At 41.6% G+C, this 16,381-nt stretch overlaps 1 protein-coding gene across 1 annotated transcript in view; it reads right to left on the reverse strand.

Moving 5' to 3' along the window:
* Window positions 1-16,381, reverse strand: part of LOC125727368 (protein NLRC5-like) — a 479,373-nt gene that overhangs the window by 163,869 nt on the left and 299,123 nt on the right. The window contains exons 19-24 of the mRNA XM_049004038.1: window positions 12,535-12,620; window positions 11,856-12,029; window positions 10,211-10,384; window positions 9,712-9,885; window positions 8,279-8,452; window positions 6,475-6,648 (exon numbers count right to left, since the gene is read on the reverse strand). Of these exons, the coding sequence (XP_048859995.1) occupies window positions 6,475-6,648; window positions 8,279-8,452; window positions 9,712-9,885; window positions 10,211-10,384; window positions 11,856-12,029; window positions 12,535-12,620 (956 nt within the window). The remainder of the gene's footprint in view (window positions 1-6,474; window positions 6,649-8,278; window positions 8,453-9,711; window positions 9,886-10,210; window positions 10,385-11,855; window positions 12,030-12,534; window positions 12,621-16,381) is intronic.

The following is a 16,381-nucleotide window of genomic DNA, read 5'->3' on the forward strand; positions in this document are numbered from 1 at the left end:
TAAAATAAATAAAATTAATTTATTAAGTAATTTAAATTTGTTTTATGAAATAACTATTTTAAAGTAATTAATTAAGAGTACTATTTAGGTACTATATATACACGAGTATATATATTCTATATATGTATTTATTTTAATAAATATATATATATACATTCACTCATACATACACACACTCATATATGTGGTGTGTGCATATACATGTACGTATGTACACACACACACACAGTAGCTAAATATTACTCTTAATTATTCCTTTAAATAGCTATTTCATAAAACTAATTTAAATTACTTAATAATTTTATAATTTTATTTACTTTAATCCAGTGAACCAGGGCAGTAACAGAATATAATTTAAAGTTTTTTGTTAAATGGTTATTATATACATTGATTGAGTGTCATTGTGTTGGTTATGTTCAGTTGCAACAATAAAGTGAATTTAACTTAATCCACCAGACTGTGGTTTCATTATGTTACTCAGTTATGCTTTGGGTGACGCTGAAGCAGGACATTAATAGGACAGAACAGAAAGCCTTTATTGTCATTGTACAGGGAGGAAATACAGTAAATAGGCGTAAATATATAAAATGTACATATACAGGGGAGGGGGAAAGCCCCCCCCCCCCCCCCCCCCCAATCAGGATTATATTTAGTTATATTTTAGTCAGAGAGAAAAACTTATTTTTGTCAAGCATACATTTCAGAGTAAAAAGGATTATAAAGGTTAAAAAGCAGAGATTTGACCTTTTTGCCAGGAGAACCAGCATCACGTCACAGTGACACTGAGGACTTTATATCAACCCTAAACCCTGGATAGAGGGACTCAGTGAATGAGCAGGTGAATCTGTACAGGGGGGTCAGTCCATCAGAGGAGACTCTGTAGAAGGACAGAGCACCAGCCCCCCAGTCCAGATACACTCCTACTCTGCGGGAGCCTGAGGGCCGTATGGGTATGAGCGTTAGTTTATCATTGTGACAGACAGAGTAACTGCCAGGATAACAGAACAGACACCATGACTTGTCATTGTCTCCAAGCAGACAGTCCCACTCTCCTTTCCTCCTGATCCCTTTATAAGTGACTCCTATCCGGGCTCCATCTCCATCCCACTCAGCCTCCCAGTAACAGCGGCCAGTCAGACTCTCTTTGCACAGAACTTGGGGCCAGTGATCAAATCTCTCTGGATGATCAGGATATGGCTGCTCTGCCCCCCCCACATGTGTCACCTTCCTGTTCCCCCCTGACAGATATAGGTGTCTGCTTGCTGTGTTGGGGTCCAGCGTCAGCTGGCAGGAGTCTGTAGGCAGGAGGAAGAATTATTAATACCACCAGGCCGCCTGTACTTTATGTTTCTGTACAATATAAAAACAGCGCAGCTTCCCCGAACGAAGCGGGAACTGAAGTTTATGAAATAGCTCAGGAAATGTCGGACGGCGCGCGACGCCGGCGGTAAGAGCAGCCAAAATGCGGCGAGAGCTAAACTAACAGCGTAATTACGGTAAATAAAATTACAAAGCGGCGACATTCATTAGACATATTCATCACAAGCATATTTACCACAAAACGGCACCAGATATTAATACTAAACGTCATTGTCTTTACGTAAGGAATAATTGACGACAGGCCGTTGAATTATTAGAAAAATAATGCACACCCGAGGTGGTGCATTATTTTTCTAATATTTCAACAGTCCGGAGTCAATTATTCCGCTTATACTACGGTTGCTACACCTCAAGACATCGATCAGATGATATATTTCAAGGGATTCGTCCGGTTTTTCTACTTAAATCACTATTGTGAGTAGGATTATTTCTTCCGCATCTCAAACAAGGACTCTTTTGCTAGTTCCAAAACGTCATTTTAAAGCTGGCAATGGAGGCTTGAGCCGTTGATAGCAGACTAATGCAGTTAATAATGAAGTTATTAGAAAGAGAGCGAGAGACACAGAGAAAGAGAAACAGAGAGAGAGAGCTTGTATGAATTAGGCTACCTCTGTGTGTCCCTCAACGGTGTTCTGAAGCACCGTCTCTAAACTGTAAGTCTGCTTTAAGATGCAGCGCTGTTATTACCTCGCTAGTGAGAAATGTCATGTGTAGCCTTTAAGTTGCTACACTAGGCTAACTGATAAAATCGTCAGGGCAGCGCTGACAACACGTTTTTGTGTGAGTGTGTAACCGTAGTGTGCGTGTGCAAGGACGTGTGATTGCAGTAATGAGACAGAAAAGCTTGTGCATGTATATTTATTCATTTAATTATTTATTCGTTCGCTGCATTTTTCTATTTATTGCAATATTATTACAGTTAACTATGCGAAGTGAAATGGAACTGTAATGCGGTCAAGAGAGCTGCCTGGAACTACGTTCGCCGTGCGTTTCCCTGAAAATAATTGCACACCTCAGAACGTTCGTCAGCCAATCAGATTCAAGCATTCAACGGTCCCATAGTATAATTTAAAATATAACCTTCCTTCGAACCGCACGCCTCTTCACAGCAGCGCTGCCCGCAGACTGAGAGTCCGGCATCGGCGCCGGTTTAGAAGAGAGAGGTAAGGAGCATGAACTGATTACATCTGGCTGCAGACTCCGCCAGGAGGGCCTCTACTGTGGGGCCGGAAACTCCACTCCTGCCCGGACACGACGCTACTAAAGAGAACTCAGTAGGCTGGATTATTAAAGCTATTCCAGATGTTTCCCTGACGTCATCTTCACAGCTATTGTGGAGTCATGTGATTCCGCGCCCCCTAGTGGTGGTATATCCTACGTCATACAGGGTGGTACGATATTATCCTAGTGGAGATAATAATAATATCCTATCCTATATTATTATAATACATTATTATGATTTATCAGTATTACTTATATGCTAAAATTATATATAGAATGTTGCATTAATGTTTAACATTATACAGGCACATGTATACATGTACATATATAGTTATACAAATGATTATAAGAATACTACAATAATTAATAATAATAACATCTCTATCCAATCCTTCGGCTCTTTCTGAAGTTTATATAATGTCATGTCCAGCCCAGGAGTGGAGGTCATGTGACTCCTGGTCCCACAGTGGAGGTTGTCCTACTGGAGATGCCCAGTGTTCTGCAGCCAGACCATTCTCCTGGTTTAGGGAAGACTACAGGTGCCATCTTAGGACAAAACTAACGAATCTCCAAAAGATAAAAATAAACTCACCGCATGTGCATGATGAACAAATGAAAAGGATTTCTTTGTGAAATCAAAGACACAGAACGATATCAGAACATATTTTAACCCTGTTACACTCCCACACAAGGACGATATAAGCACCTATAAAGTATTTGTTTGTACAAAAAAAAGATTAATGAATTAATAATAATTCATTTGTCTGTGGGCGGCACAGTGGTTAGTGCTGCTGCCTCATGGGAAGAAGGTCCTGGGTTTGGTCCTGTGTCCTTTCTGTGTGGAGTTCACACGCTCTGCCGTGTTCGTGTGGGTTTCCTCCAACGGTCCCAAAGTGTGCAGGCCAGGCTGATTTGCAAGGCTAAATTGTGTGTGTGCGCGGGTGCGCCCTATGGTGTGTTTGCACCTGTGCAGGGTTGGTTCCCGCCTGCCCCCCTTGTTCCTGGATAGGCTCTGGTCCCCCCTGTGACCCCAGTTGGGATTAAGCAGTTACGGTGATGGCTGGATGTTTTGTCTGTTTTGTTTTTTCCCTTTGGATTCTGTCTAAACTGTCACACAGAGAAACTCAACTGAATACAAACATGGAAATCCAACTACACACAGTGTAAAAAGCCACACGATCACAACAACTGTGTGAGTACAATCATATTAATTGTATTAATGGTATTATTGATAAAAACATGCAAACACACTTACATTTCTGTACGCCTGGTCTGGTCCTGCACTCTCCACTGTGGTCCACACTATAGGAGAAGCAGAATTTACAGTTTTAGAATTAGAATTTAATAAGTTTAAATTTATGAATTTAATTCAGTGGTTATTGTTGACACAGCAGGGGGCAGCTAATTCAGCACCCAGGGAGCAGTGCTTGGGGGCGGCACCTTGCTTAGGGAAACTAAGTGGTGTCTTGCTGGTCAGGGATTCCATCCAGCAATCTTTCAATTACAAATGCGCTTCCCTAACCATTAAACCATAACATAGTCCTGCTGTATCCATTTATTTATTGGTGCCTCTTCTTCACATACATGCATAAGTATCTGTAGCGTGTCAGACACACACTCTGTACTCACTTCAGCTGCTCCAGTTTACAGTGTGAATCCCCCAGTCCAGCAGAGAGCAGCTTCACTCCTGAGTCTCCTGGGTGATTGTAGCTCAGGTCCAGCTCTCTCAGGTGTGAGGGGTTTGACTTCAGAGCTGAAGCCAGGGAAGAACAGCCTTCTTCTGTGACTCTACAGCCTGACAGCCTGCAGAGAGACAGACAAAAACACCCCAATAAATAATATCATCTCACAATTAAAAGTACTACTTCTAAGCAAATATATCTGGTTTAATAAATATTTCACTAATTGCAGTTTACAGTATTGAATACTGAGTAATACTGACCTCAGAATCTCCCATTTACAGTGTGTAATACTATCTCAGTTGTACTGTCAAATATCAGTGGCCTGTGGTTTAACCTGTGTGCCAGTTGCAGTGTCATTGTGAAAGACAAGTTTACTATTTGACCTGACAAATATGAATAACCTCAGTACCCCCAGTTTACAGTGTAGAATACCCAGTAATACTGACCTAAGTATCTCCAGTTTAAAATGTGGAAGACCCAGTAATACTGACCTCAGTATCTCCAGGTTACAATGTGAAAAACCCAGTAATACTGACCTAAGTATCTCCAGTTTACAGTATAGAATACCCAGTAATACTGACCACAGTACCCCCAGTTTACAGTATGGAATCCCCAGTAATACTGACCTCAGTATCTCCAGATTACAGTGTGAATCCCCCAGTCCAGCAGAGAGCAGCTTCACTCCTGAATCCTGCAGTTCATTGTCACTCAGGTCCAGCTCTCTCAGGTGTGAGGAGTTTGATCTGAGAGCTGAAGCCAGCATCTCACAGCATTTCTCTGTGAGATTACAGCGGTTCAGCCTGCAAATGGAGCCCTGTTATTATACACACAGACCGGTATATATCCTACACATCAGTGGTCATAGTGATACAAAACATCCAGACTTATTTCAGCATAATAAGAGGGACAGACTACAGTTCAAAGAGAACTGGAGACATAGCAAGGCAGTACCTTAAATCACTACAGTTAGAGAAATTAAACATGATACATTTTTAATGCTGGCCAATCCTCTGATGGTCATCATGTTGCCTGTCATGATGAATACAGTGAGTATTTTCATTTAAAAGAACAAATATCCTGAAAGGTTTTGTGTGCAGAATATTCGAGAACTGGATCAATCTACTCAGATGAGTAACTGTTGGAACAACACAGGGTCTCCTGTAAATTTACTGCGTATTTTGGCCATTTTTTGCTGTCATATAATCATTCACAGTGGGTAAGTCTATCATGGGTTAAAAGCCTATAATTTTATTCAAACTATACATTTTCATAAGTCATACAGACCATATTCCCAATAATGTTCTGTACCCTGAGACTCTTTAATATCTGCATAAGTATTTCCACAAAGCTCAGAGCAGCGCTGTGACTTAGTGATCAGCACTACAGCCAAACATGTAGGGTGTCGGGTTCGGTTCCTTAAAGGGACAGTTACCCTGGGAACCATTAATATCTGCATAAGTATTTCCATAAAGCTCTGAGCAGCGCTGTGACTCAGTGATCAGCACTGCAGCCGACCATCTAGGGTGTCAGGTTTGGTTCCTTCCTGGAATATATGTGTGTGTGTGTGTGTGTGTGTGTGTGTGTGTGGGTGTGTGTGTGTATGTGGGATTTGAATGATGTCTAGAGAAGTTTATGTTTTTTAAATGTCACCCGAATTCCTGATCCTGTGAGTGAAATCATTATTTTCTGTATTTCTCTACCTGGGAACTTATGAAATCACCAAACCCTAATTGCAGGACTACCAATCCTTTCAGATATGCTTTTAAAAGGAACATTCATTTAAAAGAAATATTTATGAACAGTGATACTTCATTCATCTCCATGGGGAAATTGTCTTTTCACCTCCCATTCTGCTCCATGAGACACACAGACACACACAGGTGAGAGGAAGTTTGGGGTCACAGCACAGGGTCGGCCAGCATCCAGCACCCCTGCAGTTATTGGCATTAAGGCATTTGCTCAAGGACCCAGCGATGACATCACTCTGCCGGCCAGGAGATCTGAACCAGTGACCTTCTACTTACGGGCACAGAGTCCGAACATTCTGTGAAATTCTGGCTCTTGGCTGTCCGTCACACAAAGTATGGTGACAGAAACTACATCACTAACTTAAATGTGACTAATTTCATATTTCCCATGTGGCTACTTCGAGAATTACAGTTTACAGTGTAGAATACCCAGTAATACTGACCTCAGTATCTCCAGTTTACAGTGTGAATCCCCCAGTCCAGCAGAGAGCAGCTTCACTCCTGAACCCTGCAAGTCATTGTCACTCAGGTCCAGCTCTCTCAGGGGTGAGGAGTTTGATCTGAGAGCTGAAGCCAGCACCTCACAGCATTTCTTTGTGAGATTACAGCTGTTCAGCCTGCAAAAGGAGCCATGCTATTATACACACAGACCAGTATATATCCTACACATCAGTGATCATAGTGGTACAAAATATCCTGACTTATTTCAGCATAATAAGAGGGACAGACTACAGTTTAAAGAGAATTGGAGAAATAGCAAGGCAGTACCTTAAATCACTACAGTTAGAAAAATTAAACATGATACATTTTTAATGCTGGCCAATCCTCTGATGGTCATCATGTTCCCTGTCATGATGAATACAGTGAGTATTTTCATTTCAAAGCACAAATATCCTGAAATGTTTTGTGTGCAGAATATTCGGGAACTGGATCAATCTACTCAGATGAGTAACTGTTAGAACAACACAGGATCTCCTGTAAATTTACTGTGTATTTTGGCCATTTTTTGCTGTCATATAATCATTGACAGTGGGTAAGTCTATCATGGGTTAAAAGCCTATAGTTTTATTCAAACTATACATTTTCATAAGTCATACAGACCATATTCCCAATAATGATCTGTACCCTGAAACTCTTTAATATCTGCATAAGTATTTCCATAAAGTTCTGAGCAGCACTGTGACTCAGTGATCAGCAGTACAGCCGACCATCTAGGGTGTCGGGTTCAGTTCCTTAAAGGGAAAGTTACCATGATAACCTTTAATATCTGCATAAGTATTTCCACAAAGCTCAGAGCAGCGCTGTGACTCAGTGATCAGCACTACAGTCGACCAACTAGGGTGTCAGGTTTGGTTCCTTCCTGGGATATATATGTGTGTGTGTGTGTGTGTGTTTATGTGGGATTGGAATGATGTCCAGAGAAGTTTATGTTTTTTAAATGACACCTGAATTCCTGATCCTGTGAGTGAAATCATTATTTTCTGTATTTCTCTACCTGGGAACTTATGAAATCACCAAACCCTAAATGCAGGACTACCAATCCTTTCAGATATGCTTTTAAAAGGAACATTCTGTCACGCGAAGTGCAGGACGGGCTGGATTGAAGATCGCTCAGGGAGCGCGAGCGATCCAAAATAGACAGGCAAGCAGGAATCGGGGTAAACGAGGGTTTAATCGGGCTTCGGGGAGCCGGGAACATTAGACGCAGACTAACATCAGGAAATCACACGTGGGTAATTAGGGGGCGTGGCACACACGAGGAGCGGACGGAGCGGGCGTCACACATTCATTTAAAAGAAATATTTATGAACAGTGATACTTCATTCATCTCCATGGGGAAATTGTCTTTTCACCTCCCATTCTGCTCCATGAGACACACAGACACACACAGGTGAGAGGAAGTTTGGGGTCACAGCACAGGGTCAGCCAGCATCCAGCACCCCTGTACTTATTGGCATTAAGGGATTTGCTCAAGGACCCAGCGATGACATCACTCTGCCGGCCAAGAGATCTGAACCAGTGACCTTCTACTCAGGTACACAGTGTTCGAACATTCTGTGAAATTCTGGCTCTTGGCTGTCCGTCACACAAAGGATGGTGACGGAAACTACATCATTAATTTAAATGTGACTAATTTCATATTTCCAATGTGGCTACTTCAAGAATTACACTTTTCAGTATAGAATACCCAGTAATACTGACCACAGTACCCCCAGTTTACAGTGTGGAATACCCAGTAATACTCACCTCAGTATCCCCAGTTTACAGTGTGAATCCCCCAGTCCAGCAGAGAGCAGCTTCACTCCTGAATCCTGCAGGTCATTGTCACTCAGGTCCAGCTCTCTCAGGTGTGAGGAGTTTGATCTGAGAGCTGAAGCCAGCGCCTCACAGCATTTCTCTGTGAGATTACAGCGGTTCAGCCTGCAAAAGGATCCGTGTTATTATACACACAGACCAGTATATATCCTACACATCAGTGATCATAGTGGTACAAAATATGCTGACTTATTTCAGGATAATAAGAGGAACAGACTACAGTTCAAAGAGAACTGGAGACATAGCAAGGCAGTACCTTAAATCACTACAGTTAGAAAAATTAAACATGATACATTTTTAATGCTGGCCAATCCTCTGATGGTGATCATGTTGCCTGTCATGATGAATACAGTGAGTATTTTCATTTAAAAGCACAAATATCCTGAAAGGTTTTGTGTGCAGAATATTCGAGAACTGGATCAATCTACTCAGATGAGTAACTGTTGGAACAACACAGGTTCTCCTGTAAATTTACTCTGTATTTTGGCCATTTTTTGCTGTCATATAATCATTGACAGTGGGTAAGTCTATCATGGGTTAAAAGCCTATAGTTTTATTCAAACTATACATTTTCATAAGTCATACAGACCATATTCCCAATAATGTTCTGTACCCAGAGACTCTTTAATACCTGCATAAGTATTTCCGTAAAGCTCTGAGCAGTGCTGTGACTCAGTGATCAGCACTACAGCCGACCATCTAGGGTGTCAGGTTTGGTTCCTGCTTGGGATGTGTGTGTGTGTGTGTGTGCGTGTGTGTGTTTGTGTGTGTTTATCTGGATTTTGAATGATGTCCAGAGAGGTTTAGGTTTTTTAAATGACACCTGAATTCCTGATCCTGTGAGTGAAATCATTATTTACTGTATTTCTCTACCTGGGAACTTATGAAATAACCAAACCCTAATTGCAGGACTACCAATCCTTTCAGATATGCTTTTAAAAGGAACATTCATTTAAAAGAAATATTTATGAACAGTGATACTTCATTCACCCCCATGGGAAAATTGTCTTTTTACCTCCCATTCTGCTCCATAAGACACACAGACACACACAGGTTAGAGGAAGTTTGGGGTCACAGCACAGGGTCAGCCAGCATCCAGCGCCCCTGCAGTTATTGGCATTAAGGCATTTGCTCAAGGACCCAGCGATGACATCACTCTGCCGGCCAGGAGATCTGAACCGGTGACCTTCTACTCAGGGACATAGAGTCCGAACATTCTGTGAAATTCTGGCTCTTGGCTGTCCGTCACACAAAGGATGGTGATGGAAACTATATCACTAACTTAAATGTGACTAATTTCATATTTCCAATGTGGCTACTTCAATAATTACAGTTTACAGTGTAGAATACCCAGTAATACTAACCTCAGTATCTCCAGTTTACAGTGTGAATCCCCCAGTCCAGCAGAGAGCAGCTTCACTCCTGAGTCTCCAGTGTGATTGTAGCTCAGGTCCAGCTCTCTCAGGTGTGAGGGGTTTGACTTCAGAGCAGAAGCCAGGGAAGAACAGCCTTCTTCTGTGACTCTACAGCCTGACAGCCTGCAGAGAGACAGACAAAAACTCCACAATAAATAATATCATCTCACCTTTAAAAGTACTACTTTTAAGCAAATATATCTGGTTTAATAAATATTTCACTAATTGCAGTTTACAGTATTGAATACTGAGTAATACTGACATCAGAATCTCCCATTTACAGTGTGGAATACTATCTCAGTTGTACTATCAAATACCAGTGGCCTGAGGTTTAACCTGTGTGCCAGTTGCAGTGTCATTGTGAAAGACCAGTTTACTATTTGACCTGACAAAAATGACTAACCATGGTAACCCCAGTTTACAGTGTGGAATACCCAGTAATACTCACCTCAGTATCCCCAGTTTACAGTGTGAATCCCCCAGTCCAGCAGAGAGCAGCTTCACTCCTGAATCCTGCAGGCCATTGTCACTCAGGTCCAGCTCTCTCAGGGGTGAGGAGTTTGATCTGAGAGCTGAAGCCAGCACCTCACAGCATTTCTTTGTGAGATTACAGCTGTTCAGCCTGCAAAAGGAGCCCTGTTATTATACACACAGACCGGTATATATCCTACACATCAGTGATCATAGTGGTACAAAATATCCAGACTTATGTCAGCATAATAAGAGGGACAGACTACAGTTCAAAGAGAACTGGAGACATAGCAAGGCAGTACCTTAAATCACTACAGTTAGAAAAATTAAACATGATACATTTTTAATGCTGGCCAATCCTCTGATGGTCATCATGTTCCCTGTCATGATGAATACAGTGAGTATTTTCATTTCAAAGCACAAATATCCTGAAATGTTTTGTGTGCAGAATATTCGGGAACTGGATCAATCTACTCAGATGAGCAACTGTTAGAACAACACAGGATCTCCTGTAAATTTACTCTGTATTTTGGCCATTTTTTGCTGTCATATAATCATTGACAGTGGGTAAGTCTATCATGGGTTAAAAGCCTATAGTTTTATTCAAACTATACATTTTCATAAGTCATACAGACCATATTCCCAATAATGATCTGTACCCTGAAACTCTTTAATATCTGCATAAGTATTTCCACAAAGCTCAGAGCAGCGCTGTGACTCAGTGATCAGCACTACAGCCGACCATCTAGGGTGTCGGGTTTAGTTCCTTAAATGGCCAGTTACCCTGAGACTCTTTAATATCTGCATAAGTATTTCCATAAAGCTATGATCAGCGCTGTGGCTCAGTGATCAGCACTACAGTGGACCAACTAGGGTGTCAGGTTTGGTTCATTCCTGGGATATATATATGTGTGTGTGTGTGTGTGTGCGTGTGCGTGTGTGTGTGTGGGATTTCAATGATGTCCAGAGAAGTTTATGCTTTTTAAATGACACTTGAATTCCTGATCCTGTGAGTGAAATCATAATTTTCTGTTTCTCTTCCTGGGAACTTATGAAATCACCAAACCCTAATTACAGGACTACCAATCCTTTCAGATATGCTTTTCAAAGGATCATTCATTTAAAAGAAATATTTATGAACAGTGATACTTCGTTCATCCCCATGGGGAAATTGTCTTTTCACCTCCCATTCTGCTCCATGAGACAGACAGAAACACACATATTAGACGAAGTTTGGGGTCACAGCACAGGGTCAGCCAGCATCCAGCGCCCCTGCAGTTATTGGCATTAAAGCATTTGCTCAAGGACCCAGCGATGACATCACTCTGCCGGCCAGGAGATCTGAACCAGTGACCTTCTACCCAGGGACATAGAGTCCGAACATTCTGTGAAATTCTGGCTCTTGGCTGTTCGTCACACAAAGGATGGTGATGGAAACTACATCACTAACTTAAATGTGACTAATTTCATATTTCCAATGTGGCTACTTTAAGAATTACAGTTTACAGTGTAGAATACCCAGTAATACTGACCTCAGAATCTCCAGCTTACAGTGTGGAATACCCAGTAATACTGACCTCAGTATCTCCAGCTTACAGTGTGGAATACCCAGTAATACTAACCTCAGTATCTCTAGTTTACAGTGTGAATCCCCCAGTCCAGCAGAGAGCAGCTTCACTCCTGAGTCTCCTGGGTGATTGTAGCTCAGATCCAGCTCTCTCAGGTGTGAGGGGTTTGACCTCAGAGCTGAAGCCAGGGAAGAACAGCCTTCTTCTGTGACTCTACAGCCTGACAGCCTGCAGAGAGACAGACAAAAACACCCCATTAAATAATATCATCTCACAATTAAAAGTACTACTTCTAAGCAAATATATCTGGTTTAATAAATATTTCACTAATTGCAGTTTACAGTATTGAATACTGAGTAATACTGACCTCAGAATCTCCCATTTACAGTGTGTAATACTATCTTAGTTTTACTGTCAAATACCAGTGGCCTGTGGTTTAACCTGTGTGCCAGTTGCAGTGTCATTGTAAAAGAGTAGTTTACTATTTGACCTGACAAAAATGACTAACCATGGTACCCCCAGTTTACAGTGTGGAATACCGAGCAATACTGACCTCAGTATCTCCAGTTTAAAATGTGGAAGACCCAGTAATACTGACCTCAGTATCTCCAGGTTACAATGTGAAAAACCCAGTAATACTGACCTAAGTATCTCCAGTTTACAGTATAGAATACCCAGTAATACTGACCACAGTACCCCCGGTTTACAGTGTGGAATACCCAGTAATACTCACCTCAGTATCCCCAGTTTACAGTGTGAATCCCCCAGTCCAGCAGAGAGCAGCTTCACTCCTGAATCCTGCAGGTCATTGTCACTCAGGTCCAGCTCTTTTAGGGGTGAGGAGTTTGATCTGAGAGCTGAAGCCAGCACCTCACAGGATTTCTCTGTGAGATTACAGCGGTTCAGCCTGCAAATGGAGCCCTGTTATTATACACACAGACCGGTATATATCCTACACATCAGTGATCATAGTGGTACAAAATATCCAGACTTATTTCAACATAATAAGAGGGACAGACTACAGTTAAAAGAGAATTGGAGACATAGCAAGGCAGTATTTTAAATCACTACAGTTAGAAAAATGATTAAACATGGTACATTTTTAATGCTGGCCAATCCTTTGATGGTCATCATGTTCCCTGTCATGATGAATACAGTGAACATTTTTATTTCAAAGCACAAATATCCTGAAATGTGTTGTGTGCAGAATATTCAGGAACTGGATCAATTTACTCAGATGAGTAGCTGTTGGCACAACACAGGATCTCCTGTAAATTTACTGTGTATATTGGCCATTTTTTGCTGTCATATAATCATTGACAGTGGGTAAGTCTATCATGGGTTAAAAGCCTATAGTTTTATTCAAACAATACATTTTCATAAGTCATACAGACCATATTCCCAATAGTGTTCTGTACCCAGAGACTCTTTAATATCTGCATAAGTATTTCCATAAAGCTCTGAGCAGCGCTGTGGCTCAGTGATCAGCACTACAGCCGACCATCTAGGGTGTCAGGTTCAGTTCCTTAAAGGGACAGTTACCCTGAGACTCTTTAATATCTGTATAAGTATTTCCATAAAGCTGTTGTTTACTGTGTATTTTTGGCCATTTTTTGTACTTGTATGATCATTAACAGTAGGTAACTATCATAGGTTAAAATTCTATAGTGTTTTCCAAACTGTTGCTCAAGGGCCCAACGATGACATCACTCTGCAAGCCAGGAGATCTGAACCAGCAGCCTTCCGCTCATGGGCACAGAGTACAAACCGCATAGTCACAGACCCCCAGTATTTACAGAAATACTTTCTCCAGTTTACAGAACTGAAAAGTGTGGGTCTTGGTTGTTTGTCACACAAAGGATGATCATAGAAAACCTGTCACTTTGCTAGTATGTCACTAACTTTAATCAATATAAAAACTGGCTTCCATATAGTCATGGAAAAAACATACCCGGCCTTGTTATTAATACAATGGGGAAATCAATGTTATGTTTTCATTACATACTTTAAACAATGTTAATATATAACAGCCCGACTGGAGGTGTTGTTATTGGTGAGAAAACACACAGAGTTTCTTTGTACATGTACTGTGACAATAACGATATTCTGTTATATTCTCTTCTCTGCCAGGCGCAGCTGTGGCCAGCAGAGGCCGCCAGTGAGCAGCCAGAGACAGCAGTCATACAGAAGCTCCCAGCTCTGGGCTCCATCACATGAACACACCTGCTGACAATAACATTCACATACCACTTATACAGCCTGTGGATAAAGAGCCCTCACTGCTTCTATAGCAGGTTAGGATGCTGTGCCTGTGATCAGAAGGCAGACTGGATGGGAACGGAAACCTCACTTTTTTGTTTGTTACTGCATCACTACCTTCAGTCATTATAAAGTCTGTGGTCCAGATTAGCAACTGCTATAGAAACAGCTGCAGTCGAGATTATCAAAATAATAATATTCATTAGACATTTCAAAGAATATTCATGTATTACTGCCAGACCAGACATGACTTCCCATCCCCACGTAACTTACAGAGCCGTCCTGGAGTTCTTGACCACAGGCAGCAGCCTCCAGTGCTCTTCATCTGATCTGATGAATTTCTTCATATCAAACACATCCAGCTCCTCATCTGACATCAGCATCACAAAGGCCAGAGCTGAGTACTGTGCAGGTGAGAGGTCTTCTGCTGAAAGGCTTCCTGAATTCAGGTACCTTTCTACATCATTCACTAGAGAATTGTCACCCAGTTCAACCAGACAGTGGAACAGGTTGATGGTCCTTTCTGGAGATAAATTCTCCTTTATTTTCTCCCTGATGTATTTGGCTATTGTCTGTCCCAGTAGCCTATTTATGGATCTTTTTAAAGTGGTATGTGACCTGGTTCCTCTCTGTCCCAGTAGCCTTTGTAACAGAGTCTTACTGGCGTCAGTTGAGAGGCCCAGGAGGAAGCGGAGGTAGAGGTCCAAGTGTCCATTCTTGCTCTTTAATGCCTGATCCACTGCAGTCTCCAGCAGGTCAGCTGATGAGTTTGACAGAAACACATATAAAGCAGCGAGATACTCCTGGATGCTCAGATGCACAAAGCAGTACACCTTCTCCTGATACAGCCCATATTCCTCTTTAAAGACTTCTGTACACACTCCAGAGTAAACTGAAGCTTCAGTGACATCAATGCCATTCTTTGTCAGATCTTGCTTGTAAAATATGAGATTGCCTTTCTCAAGGTTGTCAAAAGCCAGTTTACCAAGTTTCAAAAGGAATTTCTTGCTGTTTTCCTTAAGTTTGGTTTCATCGTTTTCCATATACTTGTCATTTTTTAAACTTGCCTGATAGATCAGGAAGTGTGTGTACATTTCAGTCAGAGTCCTTGGAATTTCTCCCCTGTCAGTCTCACTAAAAAGCCTCTTAAGCACAGTGGCTGAAATCCAGCAGAACACAGGTATGTGGCACATGATGAAGAGGCTCCTTGATGATTTCACATGTGTGATAATCCTGCTGGCCAGGCTCTCATCACTGAATCTCCTCCTGAAATACTCCTCCTTCTGAGCATCACTGAACCCTCGTATCTCTGTCAGCCGGTGGATGAAGTCAGGAGGTATCTGACTGGATGCTGCCGGCCGGGAGGTTATCCAGAGGAGAGCGGATGGGAGCAGATTCCCCTTAATGAGGTTAGTCAACAGCACATCCAGTGACATTTTCTTTGTTACATCAAACCAGCTCTCATTGTTCTGAAAATCTAGAGATAGGCGACACTCATCCAGACCATCAAAGATGAACAAGACTTTGTACCTAAACACGTCAGTGGATTGAAGTGATTTCAGTTCTGGGACAAAGCGGTGAAGCAGTTCAATCAGACTGTATTCACCCTTAATCAAATTCAGGTCCCGGAAAGGAAGAGCAAATATGAAGTGAACATCCTGGTTTGCTTTTCCTTCTGCCCAGTCGAGAATAAATTTCTGCACAGAGACTGTTTTCCCGATACCTGCCACCCCTTTAGTGAGTACAGTTCTGATAGGTGTCTCACACCCATATAAGGGTTTAAATATATCATTGCACTTAACTGTAGTATCTTCTCTTTGCCTTTTCTTGGATGCTGTTTCAATCTGTCTCACTTCATGTTCACCATTGACTCCTCCAGTCCCACCTTCAGTTATGTAGAGTTCTGTGTAAATCTCACTGAGAAGTGTTGGGTGTCCTTCCTTAGCTTTCCCTTCAAATACACACTCACATTTCTGCTTCAGGTTACTTTTGATTCTGTGCAGATATTGTGGCATGAGCTGTCCTGAAAAGAAATGAGAGGAAAATGCATTAATTCTTACTGTGATCCTGACCAGTATGAGAGGAAGAATATTTTCCAAAAACACACTTTTTTTACATATACAACTCCATATATGTCACTGTGACAAATGTGAAATGTAAAGTTTTACCATACAAATTTTACCACAACACCACGTACAGTATTGTGCATAAGTCTTAGGCAGACAAAGAAAATGTTTAAAGTAATGCTGTCAACGTTAACTAGTTAATGCTTGTGATTAATCAGGAGACCATAATGCTTTATTTTGCTCTTAATGCAAATG

This window comes from Brienomyrus brachyistius, unplaced genomic scaffold (genome assembly GCF_023856365.1).
Source record: "Brienomyrus brachyistius isolate T26 unplaced genomic scaffold, BBRACH_0.4 scaffold95, whole genome shotgun sequence".
In the NCBI taxonomy this organism is placed as follows: Eukaryota; Metazoa; Chordata; class Actinopteri; order Osteoglossiformes; family Mormyridae; genus Brienomyrus; species Brienomyrus brachyistius.